We start from the raw sequence: 15,082 nt of genomic DNA on the forward strand, positions 1-15,082 counted from the left end.
AAAGTCGCTCAGTCGTGTCCGACTCTTTCGGACCCCATGGAGTGGGTTGCCGTTCCCTTTTCCAGGGGCTCTTCCCAACCCAGGGATCGAACCCAGGTCTACCTCATTGCGGGCAGATTCTTTACCAGCTGAGCCACAAGGGAAGCGCATAAGATGAGGGGAGGACCACTCTAAATCGGATAGGGCTGTTCAGAGGAGGCCGGGTTTGCAAAAATCCCAGAAAAGAGGGAAGCTAGGGAATGAGCTTTATAGGTGGAGAAAAGAAGCAACAGGAAGTTATCTACAGAAGGAAAAGGCGAGAAAGTCAGATGCTTGGATCAGAAAGGGAAGAACAAGAGCCAGAGTGGTCTGTGATGGAGAAGTGGCATGGCCTGATCAAGCATAGCTTAGCCCAAGGCGAGAGCTTAACTGTTGGGCTACTGGAGGGTTTAAGAAGGAGTGACAAATCTCATTTACAGTTTTAGAAAATCATTCTTAGCTCCTGGATAGAGAAGGGTACAAGTGGTCAGACCTGTTTGGCAGGTGTTGCAGTAGGCCAAGGGAGAGGTGACAGTGAACTGGAAGAATTAAATTCAGAATGTATTCTGAAACTAGAACTTGCAGGACTTGTTGGCAAATTGGATATGAAGTGTATGTGAAAGAATGGAACCAAAGATGACTCCTCAGAGAAAATAGTTTGGAAGGCACTCTATTCTTTTAAACATACTAGTTTTGATAAGTTTGTTAACTGTCCAGGTAAAGACGTTGAGAAGTTAAATATGAAAATCAAGGGAAAACTCGAGAGATAATAAATGTAGTGGTTTATTCCTAAATCACCTAAGAAGAGTGCAGATAGAGAGGAAGTCCTCTGTGGGAAGCCCTATTTTTCTTTGTTAATCAAGGAATAAAAAGTAAATTTAAGAATGCTGGTGACGTTTTGAAATTGGGCAATTTTGGCTTAGCTATTGTGCTGTTAAATGTTTATGTGTTAAAACATATTCTTGGCGGAGTGGGAGAGAGGAAGGCCACTAAACTCCTTGGGGCTCTTTATATTAAGAGATGATCCAGAGAAGGAAAAGCCAGCGGAGGAGACTGTACATATAAAGCCTCAAAGATAAAAGAAGGCCCTGTAATATTCTTGAATAATAGGACCCACCCTCATAATCATTGAGACTCAGCCTGGAAGTTCTGACTCAAATCTCTTTCTTCCTTTCCTCTGCCAGCTGTCAGTGCTTTTGGACTCCTGCTTAGATGGTCTGTGTTCACGGTAACAAACCTTACTTTGCTTATTGTTTATGGGTCTGACTGTCCTGTGAACTATTTCTTCTTTGACTCCTAGTTCAGAGCTTTGCCCATAGAGCCCAATGTATAGGAACTGTGTGTCCTTAATGTATAAACCATGAATTTCAACACCTTCTGACGAACGTTTGTCCCTGACGTTGCTGCTGCCTCCATCACTAGGTATGGTTGATTTCATAAAATCTAGAAAGAGTATCAGAATAATCAGAAGGGACTTCTCTGGCCGTCCAGCATTTAAGACTCCTTGCTTCCACTGCAGAGATTGCTGGTTCAATCCCTGATTTGGGAACTAAAATCCCATATACCAAAAAAAGAAGAATCAGAAGGCTCGGATTTCTATCTTGGGTCACTACTGACCTGCAGAATGGCCGTGTTCTTTGAGCTTAAGGGGTTACAGATTGGCCTAGATTACAGATTACAAACTGCCTGAAAACATGGTTTGGCCCATAAATTGATCTAAGTTATTTTTTTTAATTTACTTGCCAAATTAAAAAATTCAATTTTCAGCTTCATTTGAAAAAGTGACAATCTGGCAACACCAGCCTGAGTTTCCTGCGCAGCAATAGTCAGCTGGAGCCAGTGAGATTCTTTTCCCTTCCTCTACCTGCCTGACCCCTATGAACATTTGATTTGCAGTTCTTGGTTTAGAGCTCTGCTGTCTATCTGTAGGCACAAACTACATGTAACTATTTCAATTTAAATGAAGTAAAATAAAAAATGCAGTTCCTCAGATGTACTCACCATATTTCAGGCGCCCAGTGCCAGTGGCTACCCTGTTGGACAGCAAAGATAGAAAATATTTCCAACATTGAAGAAAATTCTGCTGGACTGGAAGAACTTAAAGATGCTCTCAGGTGTAATCATTCTGCACACTAAAGATAGATTGTGCGGATATCCATAGCTAGTAAAGTCATTGCTCCTACTCTGAAGGAAATTTGTCTAGTAAAGAGCTCCTGTGCCTCTGCAGATGGGGAAAGTGGTTCATTCAATAGTTGGCGGGTACTTGGAAACTGTCATGAAGGCGGAGACTCCCTGTGCCGAGTAAGGGCTGTATATCAGATGGTTGGATCAGGGGTCAGGTGTATCTAAGGTTATAACCAGAGCCCTTTTGTCTGCTTCTTAACCCAATTCCTTAGGACTTCTCACAAAGAAGGGGTTTGAATGTCTTAAATGTTTCATGTTCTCTGACTTACCTAGTTCCTTTGAAGGGTTCAAATCTTGGATAGTTAAGTTATGAATGAATGACTGGGGTTGATCTTTAGCATTGACCAAGTTCCCTGATGGCTCAGATGGTAAGGAATCTGCCTAAAATGCAAGAAACTCAGGTTCAGTCCCTGGGTCAGGAAGATCCCCTGGAGGAGGGAATGGCTACCCTCTGCCTGGAAAATTCCTAGGACAGAGGACCCTGGCGGTTGCAAAGAGTCAGACACGACAGCGAATAACTCAATGCCTAGTGCCCGCACATACAACACACTTCCACACACACCTCCTACTTTTGGTAACTTGTTCTCATTTCTCTGATTGATCTGGTCTTTGTCTCTTAAAATATGATAAGAAAGCAGTTACTTCCACTTCTTTTTAATTGAGAGACTGAAACTTGATGTCCATTTAGAGTTTCTATCCCTGAGGGGGCAAATAGCTGAACATCTCAATGGTTACTATAGCCTGATTGGACTTCCCCTTACAAGTATAATCTTGTGTGTGCTCCTGTGATGATATATTTAGAATGAATATATGTGCCTTATATGATCTTGTTTGGGATAGTTTAGAAACCTTCCAGACATAAATATTTTTAGTTTTTCCCTGTGTTCTAAAGATTTCCTGTGTTACAAAGCCTAACTTAATTTCTCTTCCTTTATGTCCATAATCTATCCTCTCCTCCATGACCCTTAACTCTGACATACCATATTGTCAATTTATTGTAAAAAGATTCTGTTTCAGAGAATAGCTGTAGTATGACTAAGTACACCACACAAGTATATCCTGAGATATGCAAAGCAGTGTGTGGCATTACACTTCCCTTTTTGGATTCTAGTAACCAAAAACTGAATCCCAGTCAGGAAATCAGTCCATGGGGTATGTGTGGGGCAATGAGATGAGGCCCATAGTTTATCTTGAAAGTTATTCAGTTTAGATAAGATGATACTGTATAGGATATGGAAATACATTAGAAAGTAGGGAAGGATAACAGATGTAGGAGAAAAGTGCACTGAAGGGTAAGCAAGGAGTAAGAGATAAAGGAAGAAAAATAGGAAGGGAAGCTTGGACATGCTCTTGATATTGGCACCTGCATTGTATTTCCAGTAAGAAGTATGTGCTGTGGTCTAAAGATAAGCAATGCCTCCAGCAGGGTTGGTTAGTCATAATGAAGAACAATAGCTCTTTACTGTACATGGATTATTAATAATCAGAGGGAAACAGCTTTAGGAAAATCCATTACTACCACAAAGCAATAAATTCACCAACAGGCAACACATTTCTTTTCCCTCCTCTGCAGACAAAGTTTACCATAGATAAAAGAGGCCTCACTGTTCCTCCTTTATTTCCTATTTCAGGTAACATTTTGCCTTTGTTAACTCCCAATGCTAAGTGATTTACATAGATAATTATGAATAATCCTTACAGCAACTCTTTGAAGGTTCTATTTTTACCCCATTTTAAGAAATTGAGGCTCTGAAAGATTAATATCTTGCCTAATGTGGTGAAGTCAGTATTCAAACTCCAATTAGTTCATTGTTTGCATTATATCTCTCTTCTTTACATGTGTGGAAAAATTTTGAATGCCTGAAATCAAGGTAGTCATTCTCTATTCTGCTATCCTGGGCAAGAAAATCTGTTTGCTTTGACATTATAAGAACACTTCAATTCCCTGAGTTTTTTCCAGATGACTAAAGCTTTGAATTATAATTTTGGAAGCTGGTTTTGAACCCTGATCATTTGCGTGCAATGGACCTTATTCCCCCAAAGAATTGTTTTTATGAAAAAAAAGTACCAGAAGCTCATTTTTCTATGTGTTTGTTTCTGTCGACCACAAATACATTCACAACCTGAAAGTAGAGTGTTTTACTTGGTGGGAATGTTAGGACTCCAAGCCCGGGAGACTTCTCTGAGGAAGCAGAAGAGAGAGTCAGGCTACAAGTTTGCAACAAAGTGGGCAGGCAGACTGAACATCAATTATTGTTAAGTAAGGAAAACCAGATACCAAGTTAAAGGAATTTAGCACTCTTCTACGTATGGGAAGATGCAAGAATATGAGATTATTGAAGTCGTTTCTTCATATGCATCTCAGCTGTCTGGGGCCAGCATCCTGCTCTGCTCTTTTTTTTCTTCAGTATTCCCTCCTCCCCACCCCCTCAACCCCAGAGCTCCTCAGCAATCACCATGGAGAGTTGGGGGGCATGTGATCTATTAGATCATAGGCGTTGTGTCCCTTTTTGGAAGCCCTCATTCACATTTGGAGGCCGGAAATTGCTGATGGCTTTTACATCCTTGTTTATTGATATGGCAGGAAATATTCAATTTCAAAGTTCAAAGCTTCATGGAAACATAGTATATCATTTCAGTCCTATAGGCAAACCCTAAGTGGCCTTAAAAGAACTTAAGAGTGAGGGTTAGGTAATAGCTCTGTACACTGCTCTGCTGCTGCTGCTGCTAAGTCGCTTCAGTCTTGTCCGACTCTGTGCGACCCCATAGACGGCAGCCTTCCAGGCTCCGCCGTCCCTGGGATTCTCCAGGCAAGAACACTGGAGTGGATTGCGTGGAAGTAATAAGACTGCTTTCCCAAATAACACTTAAATCTTCAGTTCTTCATGTTGATACCCACAGTGCCACTCTTGAAAACATCATTGTGAGGGTTAATTAGTATTTTTAAATGCCTTAGGGTCTTCTGTTGTGAAACCTGGCCCAAATACCAATGCAAATATCTCAGGATGGGAATGAAAATTACTGGTAATTATTCTGTGTGGGTAATTTTTTTTCTTCTAACAAAAGTAGTTTAAGCTCCAACTCTGCCAGGCATGGGAGTATAATGGATAAGACAAGGTCCCAACCTATTCTGTCTCCCCCTCCCAAAACACAGTGAAGGAAGAAATGCAGGTCAAACAGAAAATTACAATAGAGTAGGAAGAACCTAGAATGAAGACATTGGCTTAGTGTGAAGAAGACAGTCTGTTAAAAGTGATGAAAGCCAAAGGATGAGAATCAGCAGTTAAGCAAAAAATAAAAGAATATTTCAGCTATATGAGTTGGAATCTTCCATTTGGCAAAAAGGAGGACTCCCAGGTCTAAGGAGACAGGGCAGCATACAGGATAGGCAACAGCTGGTGCTTGGTGAACATAAAAATGGATTTCTCTGTGAGTTTCCCTGTCACCCTCCCCCCACAAATCATAAAGTAGTTGGGAGAGAAATTTGGCTACATTATATTCATTGGTGACGATTTTTAAAATTTTATACATAGGGACAGATCTTGAAAGAATGGATGGAGTCTCCTTCCACTTGGGGTTTGGAAGTCAGTTAACTTCCCTTGCCTTTCTGTCCCTTGTTTGTACTACAATACTTTTTCTTCAGTAGATGGCAAAGCCTCCTGGGAGTGCAGCATTTGAAATTTTGACATTCCTGAGACCAGAGTCATTCTTCTATAAATTTCATCTGAGGAAAGGGGATTTTCATCTCTGCTCTTAACTCCTTAGTGTTCATGCGGTTGATGTCTTTCCAAAGGTGAAAGAAAGTGTTTCAGGAGTGGGGAAAATGGTGAAGTGGATAAAGCCCCTAGTCCTAGCAGATTTTCCCATGCGTGCATGCTTGCTAAGTGGCTTCAGTCATGTTAAACTCTCGGCCACCCATGAACTGTAGCCTGCCAGGCTCCTCTGTCTATCAGATTCTCCAGGCAAGAATACTGGAGTGAGTTGTCATACCCTCCTCCAGGGGATCTTCCCCACCCAGGGATTGAACCAGCATCTCTTTTGTCTCCTGCATTGGCAGGCAGGTTCTTTAGCAATAGCTCTACCTGGGAAGCCCAATCTTCCCGTAGGCCTCCTGCAAAACTAGATTTAGACATGCCAAGTGCTTAGCATGTGTTTTCATTCTCAATAGCAAGTGGAAGAGTGAGTGGGTAGTGCTTTTCTTTTTAAAGGAAATTGATCACTGCTTCTCTCAAGTCCCCATTACTGACTCCAAAATGAAAACAGGGAAAAAGTTGCAGCTAGAAAAATAACCATATAGCTTTTTTGGCTCTTAATCCCAGCTTTCAGGTCAATTAGGTAGCATTAAGCAAGACTCTTCACCATCTGCAAGGTTGGTAGAATCACAAATACTTATGGTATAGTTTGAAATACAGCATGTTTTAAAAAATGTAAATCAGGTCAGACCAGTATACTGTTACTTGCCTAAAACCTACCAGTGTCTTCTTTTGCTCTTAGACTACAAATCAAACTGCTTTTCAAGGCCTGCTTTCCCAACCTGTATTGGATTCTATACACCTATCACCTCACTTCCCCCATAGACTTTCAGTTGTGTTAACACTGAGATTGGTTCCCACTTCATAGCCTTTGTCCCTACTGTTCTTTCTTCCTGCATCTTCTTCCCCTGAACTCTTACCATTTATAGGTTCCTTGACACCATTCATTCAAGACCCAACTCAATTATCACCGACTACCCAAAATAATCACCATCTCTTCTCATCTATATCATATTATTATTTCATTCTTTGAGAATACATATCACCAAGAAAAGTTGTTTTTCTTGTATATCATTTGCCTCTGCTGCTTGGATATAAACTATAGATCAGAGACCATGGCTCCTTGTTTATCACTGTATGCCTAGAGCTGCATGTACCTGGCACATGGCACTGAATAAATATTGGATGGATGGATGGATAGATTCTTGGGAGGGAAGAGTAAGACCTGCAGGGTAGTAGTACTGTAATGAGTGCTGGTATCTCTTCTGTGATGTCAGCTCCCTTTGAAGTGTCAGGAACAGTGTTGGTACAGGGAACAGAAGATTAAAGCAGTCCAGCCAAGTGCACAGCCTCCTCTAAAGGTGCTGATGTGTAACATCATTACTGAGGAAGGACAGTTGCACGGGAGGGGTGGATAACATATTTATAAGGTGGAGACCTTATAAAAGGGTAATTGCAATTCATATCTAGGTGCAAGAAGAATGGTTTTTTGCTCTTTGTAGGAAGGGAACAGAATTTAGTTCCCACTGTCACAACTGGCTAAGTTCTTTAAAGCAATCAGCAAACATTCAACCACATTTACTTAGATTGATCAGCCTATTTAGTGATTAAAAGTTGGTGCTCTGACTCCAGACTTTGATTTTGAATCTGGCTCCACCTCTTCCTTTCCTTGTGGCTGTACTCAAGTTACTTAACCTCTTTTTGCATCAGGATACTCTTTTATAAAATAGGATAATGTGTTTACCTTATAGAACAGTGATGATTATGGGAATTAATATATATGTATATAAAGTACCTAGAAAGCCTGGCACAGATTACAAAGTAAGTGTTTTTGTTGATTAGTCACTAAGTCATATCTGATTCTTTGTGAAACATGCCAGGCTTCTCTGTCCTTCACTGTCTCCCAAAGTTTGCTCAAATTAATGTCCATTGAGTTGGTGATAGCTATTACTATTATTTTTATTCCTTTAGTGAGCAAAATGCAGTCCCTGCCCTCCAGAAGAAGGGAAGAAAGGAAGAAAAAGACACAGTGAAACCAGATGTGATAAAAGCAGAGAAAGAGGTGCTCCAAAAAAGGCTTGAGAGTCAACTAGTGTCTACAAGTTGCCATGGCCAGCCAAAACAAGCATCCTAAGTGAAAAGGTTAGCCAGAACAAACACCACAGTAGAGTGCCATAGAGCTCCATTTCCCAAACTTGGTTTTTTGGGGGACTCCACATCATAATTTTTACTATTATATTGCTATATTTTATACCAGGTTAAAATTTTCTGTAATATATGTAAAGGTAGAACTACAAAATACAAATCACTCTAAGTCATGGGTTTCAGTTCAGTTCATTTCAGTCGTTTAGTGGTGTCCAGCTCTTTGCGACCCCATGGACCACAGCATGCCAGGCCTCCTTGTCAATCACCAACTCCTGGAGTTTACTCAAACTCATGTCCATTGAGTCAGTGATGCCATCCAACCATCTCACCCTCTGACGTCTTCTCCTCCTGCCTTCAATCTTTCCCAGCATCAGGGTCTTTTCTAATGAGTCAATTCTTCGCATCAGGTGGCCAAAGTATTGGAGTTTCAGCTTCAGTGTCAGTCCTTCCAATGAATATTCAGAACTGATTTCCTTTAGGATAGACAGGTTGGATCTTCTTGCAGTCCAAGGGACTCTCAAGAGTCTTCTCCAACACCACAGTCCAAAAGCATCAATTCTTCGATATGCAGCTTTCTTTATATTCCAACTTTCACATGCATATCTGACTACTAGAAAAACCATAGCCTTGACTATATGGACCTTTGTAGGCAAAGTAATGTCTCTGCTTTTTAATATGCTATCTAGTTGGTCATAACTTTCCTTCCAAGGAGTAAGTGTCTTTTAATTTCATGGCTGCAATCACCATCTGCAGTGATTTTGGAGCCCAAAACAATAAAATTAGCCACTGTTTCCAATCTTTCCCCCATCTATTTGCCATGAAGTGATGGGACTGGATCTTAGTCTTCTGAATGTTGAGCTTTAAGCCAACTTTTTCACTCTCCTCTTTCACTTTCATCAAGAGGCTCTTTAGTTCTTCACTTTCTGCCATAAGGGTAGTGTTATCTGCATATCTGAGGTTATTGATATTTCTCCCAGAAATCTTGATTCCAGCTTGTACTTCATCCAGCCCAGCATTTCTCATGATGTACTCTGAATGTAAGTTAAATAAGCAGGGTGACAATATACAGCCTTGACATACTCCTTTTCCTATTTGGAACCAGTCTGTTGTTCCATATCCAGTTATAACTGTTGCTTCCTCACCTGCATAAAGATTTCTGAAGAGTCAGGTCAGGTGGTCTGGTATTCCCATCTCTTTAAGAATTTTCCATGGTTTGTTGTGATCCACACAGTCAAAGGCTTTGGCATAGTCAGTGAAGCAGAAATAGATGTTTTTCTGGAGCTCTTGCCTTTTTGATGATCTAGTGGTTGTTGGCAATCTGATCTCTGGTTCCTCTGCCTTTTCTAAAACCAGCTGGAACATCAGGAAGTTCACAGTTCATGTATTGCTGAAACCTGGCTTGGAGAATTTTGAGCATTACTTTACCAGCGTGTGAGATGAGTGCAATTGTGCGGTAGTTTGAGCATTCTTTGGCATTGCCTTTCTTTGGGATTGGAATGAAAACTGACCTTTTCCAGTCTTGTGGCCACTGCTGAGTTTTCCAAATTTTCTGGCATATTGAGTGCAGCACTTTCACAGCATCATCTTTCAGGATTTGAAATAGCTTAACTGGAATTCCATCACCTCCACTAGCTTTGTTTGTAGTGATGCTTCCTAAGGCCCACTTGACTTCACATTCCAGAATGTTTGACTCTAGGTGAGTGATCACAGCATCATGATTATCTGGGTCGTGCATTTGGTGGGCTATTAAAACACATTAAGAGAGTCAGAGTAAGAAAATAAATATTCTATTATACATGAGAAATTACCTCACCAACCAATCTTTGGGATACTTGCTTTAGGGGAAAGTTCTGACTATGTCTTGAGGCCAAAATGTACTAGCAATGACATTTATCAGCCTTTTCTTAATAGTACAGGCTGCACATGGTAGGTGCTTGATAACAAGTTTTATCCTGGCACTGTGCTTATAAATGAAGTATGACTTGAAGAAAAGAGCCCAATTTCCAGTCACAGTTCCTCCCAGGCACACTTCTTATCGCTCATCGTTCCTCATTCTGGGATTTGAGGGTTAAGGAAGTGAAAAGCAGAATTTGAAGAACTATCAGTCTCAGAATAAAAGTTACAAAACTTTTCAGTTCAGTTCAGTCGCTCAGTCGTGTCTGACTCTGCGACCCCATGAATTGCAGCACACCAGGCCTCCCTGTCCATCACCAACTCCCGGAGTTCACTCAAACTCACGTCCATAGAGTCAATGATGCCATCCAGCCATCTCATCCTCTGTCGTCCCCTTCTCCTCCTGCCCCCAAACCCCTCCCAGCATCAGAGTCTTTTCCAATGAGTCAACTCTTCACATGAGGTGGCCAAAGCTGGAGTTTCAGCTTCAGCATCATTCCCTCCAAAGAAATCCCAGGGCTGATCTCCTTCGGAATGGACTGGTTGGATCTCCTTGCAGTCCAAGGGACTCTCAAGAGTCTCCTCCAACACCACAGTTCAAAAGCATCAATTCTTCGGCGCTCAGCCTTCTTCACAGTCCAACTCTCACATCTGTACATGACCAGTACAAAAACCATAGCCTTGACTAGACGGACCTTTGTTGGCAAAGTAATGTCTCTACTTTTCAATATGCTATCTAGGTTGGTCATAACTTTTCTTCCAAGGAGTAAGCGTCTTTTAATTTCATGGCTGCAATCACCATCTGCAGTGAATTTGGAGCTCAAAAAAATAACGTCTGACACTGTTTCCATTGTTTCCCCATCTATTTCCCATGAAATGATGGGACCAGATGCCATGATCTTCGTTTCTGAATGTTGAGCTTTAAGCCAACTTTTTCACTCTCCTCTTTCACTTTCATCAAGAGGCTTTTGAGTTCCTCTTCACTTTCTGCCATAAAGGTGGTGTCATCTGCATATCTGAGGTTATTGATATTTCTCCTGGCAATCTTGATTCCAGCTTGTGCTTCTTCCAGCCCAGCGTTTCTCATGATGTACTCTGCACAGAAGTTAAATAAGCAGGGTGACAATATGCAGCCTTGACATACTCCTTTTCCTATTTGGAACCAGTCTGTTGTTCCATGTCCAGTTCTAGCTGTTGCTTCCTGACCTGCATATAGGCTTCTCAAGACTTTTAAGAAGTTCTAAATATAAGAACTGATTTCACAGGCAGTTGTGACTGCAGTTCATTTGTGGTCCTCTAAACAACTGAATATTCCTTATATCGCCCATGGTAGAATCCCAGCAGACCCCGCTGCATCACATCAACCCCTGATACTAGTGAAGAAGGATAAGGGCTGATTTAGCCCTGCATCAATAGTGACAGATAATTGACAATTAGAGGAGTAAACGTTGGTTTCAAGCCATTAAATCCAAAAGGAAGAAAACTCTTAGGGAAAAGGCACTTTTCCTAAATACGTTCCTTTCTAGGAATAGAAATATAAACCAAAAAGAAAATAGCTTAATTTTTTTTTTTTTTTTTTTTTTACTTACATGGCTGATTTTTTTTTTAGAATCACAAGCTTTGTAACACCCACTTGTTAATAGTACGTAATACAGCTTAGTCTGTCTGTGGAAATCTTTTGGACTTAACTTTTCTGGGTCACCTAATGTTGGAAAGGGAGACATCACTTATTTCCCTTTCAGGATTAGGGTTTTTTGCAGCGTGTGACCCTCTTGTAGAGCACAGCACAAGGGCTCAGCAGTTGCCCCTAGGCATGTGGGATTTTAGTTCCCTGACCAGGGATCAAATCAGCTTCCTCTGCATTGGGAGGCAGATTCCCAATCACTGTATGTATCACCAGGGAACTACCAGGATTAGTTTTCAAAACACTTAAACATTAAAGTGTTTTGAAAATGGTCCTATTAAATACGAGTTGTTAGTTCTGCTTGTTACCTCAAGTATTGTAATGGTAAGGCTTGTGTATCAGATATATATAGTATGATCAGTTAAAGTATGAAGCTGTGGTTCTTAGAGTAGTTGAAAGAAAGAAATGAAAGTCAGACTTTGGAGAAGGCTGCTGCTGTTTTAATATGCCAGATCGCCTTCACCTTCCTCTTTTGGTATTGTGCAGTCGAGGAAGTTTAATCTGTTAATGACAGGGAAGTGAAGCAGTTGTGCATAGAAGTTTGTTGCAGACTGCTCCTCACAGGAACTGACTCATGTGTTTTTGTATGAAACCATGGAGTTTTAAGGATAGCCAGAAACTCAGAAACCTGTTTCTTTACCAGGAAAACATCATCAATTCTATGAGTTTTCATTATGATTAGCCATAATGCATGATGATCTCTCTTAATTTGTATGAATTCCTTTTAAGTGTTTTTTCCTGTGAGGTGTAACAGATGTTGGGCTTCCTGGTAGCTCAGCTGGTAAAGAATCTGCCTGTGATGCGGGAGACCTGGGTTCAATCCCTGGGTTGAGAAGATCCCCAGGAGGAGGACATGGCAACCCACTCCAGTATTCTTCTTGCCTGGAGACTCCCCATGGATGGAGGAACCTGGTGGGTACAGTGCATGGGGTCGTACAGAGGCGGACACGACTGAGCGACTAAGTATAGCACAGCATGCTGCTGCTGCTAAGTCACTTCAGTCGTGTCCGCCTCTGTGCGACCCCATAGACGGCAGCCCACTGAAAGGTTGTTGTTGAATCACGACGCGGGAGAAGAAAAATTCAATCCGGGGCCAGAGATGAGGCTTGATCACTTAGAGCTTTTGTGTAATAAAGTTTTTATTAAAGTGTAAAGGAGATAGAGAAAGTTTTTGACATAGGCATCAGAAGGGGGTAGAAAGAGTACCCACTTGTTAATGTTAGCAATGAGTTTATATACTCTCCAATGAATCCAAAGAATGTCTGGAGGTTGTAAAGACCTCACCAGACCTGCTCCCATAATTTACATTTTAAGATAACAGAATTAGCCAGAAGGTTTAATCCAGAGACTGTCCTCAGGCATAATACATTGTTGTTATATAATCCTAAGGAATGTAGAGAAGGAAAAAAACTTTGTCCTTTCTTCCTCCTTGAGAATTCCAGACCCCTCTCTCCTTGGGGACCCCTAAACTTCTTATCAACCTGCCTAGGAAATGACTCTCTCACCACCAGGCTCCCCCATCCCTGGGATTCTCCAGGCAAGAACACTGGAGTGGGTTGCCATTTCCTTCTCCAATGCATGAAAGAGAAAAGTGAAAGGGAAGTCGCTCAGTCGTGTTTAACCCTTAGCATGGACTGCAGCCTACCAGGCTCCTCCATCCATGGGATTTTCCAGGCAAGAGTACTGGAGTGGGGTGCCACTGCCTTCTCCAAAAATAGCCTCTGAGTATATTAAAAAAAATTTTTTTTTCACTGTCATATCATAAATATAAGGTCGACTTATTCCTGATCCTCCAAAGTAAGAAAATCTACTTTAAAAAATAAGTTAATGATTTTTGTAGTAAGAACTATGAATAACATTTAGTGAGTAGAGATCCTTCAAAATTAAGGTAAGAAAGTCGACTAATGCTCAACACAGCTCTGCCTCTACCTAATCCAATTTTGTTCGTTTCATGACATTAAGCTACATGTTAACACAATATTTTCTAAGGTTCTTTATATAAGGAAGACATGTTTTGCTTTCTCATTTTTTTATGACTTTCAGGAAGCCCTCTTAATCCCTTAAAAGGTACTGTCATTCTGAAAATCTCAAGAAGTCTAGCTACATATTCTACTCTGTACAAGTACATAAGCTGACTTTTAGGTAATACTTGAAAAACAGTTGATGCTGCCAAGTGTGAATTCTTCATGTTGACACTGAACTCTCTAACCTGATTCAAGGTCATCTTTCCTGGAAGGTCAAGGTCTAGCCTTTCAGGAAAGATGCTACCAAGCAGTGAGGTATAGAAAGAGGAAAAAAATAAAATCACAGCCTTTTCTTCTCCCCTCAACTCTTAAGAGCCTTCTTTTATGCTAGGGGTTTGGGGGATAAGTCTTCTGTGGATAAAACTTAAGAATGCTCTCCTTTATGTAGTGAAGTGGTACACATGACCCATTTCCCAAAAAGCACCAACTAGAAATGCACAAGGACTAAATACTGTACTGAAACAATATACCCATTTGTTCACGGAAATCGGACCCATCACTTACTGCACTTTCATTTTCTAAAAACAAGATCAGACCATTATAAAAATGTGCTTCCAAAATAAATTATTTCTAGAATATAAAATGCTTTATATTTTTCCAAGCCACATAATAGCACAGCATAGTCCATGTCAAAATGAATATCAGGTATAATGGAGATAACTTTAGCCCTTTTAACGTTTGTATTTGGGTGAAGTAGTGATTTCTTAACCATTTGAAGAAATGGTTAAGCCATGCTTTATTCCTCATTGCTTAAGAAAGGTCATCAATGTCAGGATAAGTAGGTGGAGCCATTCAGACATTCTCTCTCAGGTGAATTCCTTGAATTCCTTCAGAATTTCTAGATAACACAGCTCCTTCCAGCTCCCATCTGCTTTCTTTAGCTGCCTAAATCCTCATAAGCTTAGGACCAATCTAAAGTGTGGAATCTCCATGTATTACCTTGGGTTCGAAATGGGTCTTGTTCTCAAAGGGCAATGAGCAGCATATTTCTCAACAGATGACCTGTTTGAGAAAAGTCCTGGACTCCTAATGAGGTGTACCACTGCCTGGTCTTGCTACTCACTTGCCAAATCCTCATCTTACCAGCCTGCTAATTTGTTTTAAAGGCAAATATAGTATTCATTCTCCTAAATCTGACTAATCGCAGCCCTCCAGTAGTGAGCTTTCTTTTCCTATCTTCTTTGAATTTCTTTTTTAAATCATTTTTTAAATTGAGGTATTGTTGATTTATAATATTAGTTTCAGATGTTCAACATAATGATTCAAAATTATTATAGATTATACTCTGTTTAAAATTGTTGTAAAATATTGACTCTAACCCCTGTGCTATATAATATATCCAGGTAGCTTACTGATTTTATACTTCATAGTTTGTGCTTTTA

The 15,082-nt window shown here is 40.6% G+C and overlaps 1 protein-coding gene across 8 annotated transcripts in view; it reads left to right on the plus strand.

The window, feature by feature from the left end:
• The window catches only part of LYRM1 (LYR motif containing 1), a 38,072-nt gene that overhangs the window by 709 nt on the left and 22,281 nt on the right, over window positions 1-15,082 (plus strand). The window contains exons 2-3 of one of the 8 annotated variants that reach the window (XM_005697576.3): window positions 1,203-1,246; window positions 7,926-8,096. The exons of 1 other annotated variant lie outside the window; for it this stretch is intronic. Coding sequence is in view for 1 of the 7 variants with exons in the window: in XM_005697575.3 (XP_005697632.2) it covers window positions 1,231-1,233 (3 nt within the window). In the remaining 6 variants the exon portion in view is untranslated. Of the gene's footprint in view, window positions 1-1,202; window positions 1,247-1,279; window positions 1,441-7,925; window positions 8,097-15,082 lie in introns of those variants that run through there. 6 more of the 8 variants (XM_005697579.3, XM_005697577.3, XM_005697581.3 and 3 more) reach the window with 6 other exon arrangements.

The sequence above is a fragment of the Capra hircus genome, chromosome 25, assembly GCF_001704415.2.
Source record: "Capra hircus breed San Clemente chromosome 25, ASM170441v1, whole genome shotgun sequence".
Lineage (NCBI taxonomy): Eukaryota > Metazoa > Chordata > Mammalia > Artiodactyla > Bovidae > Capra > Capra hircus.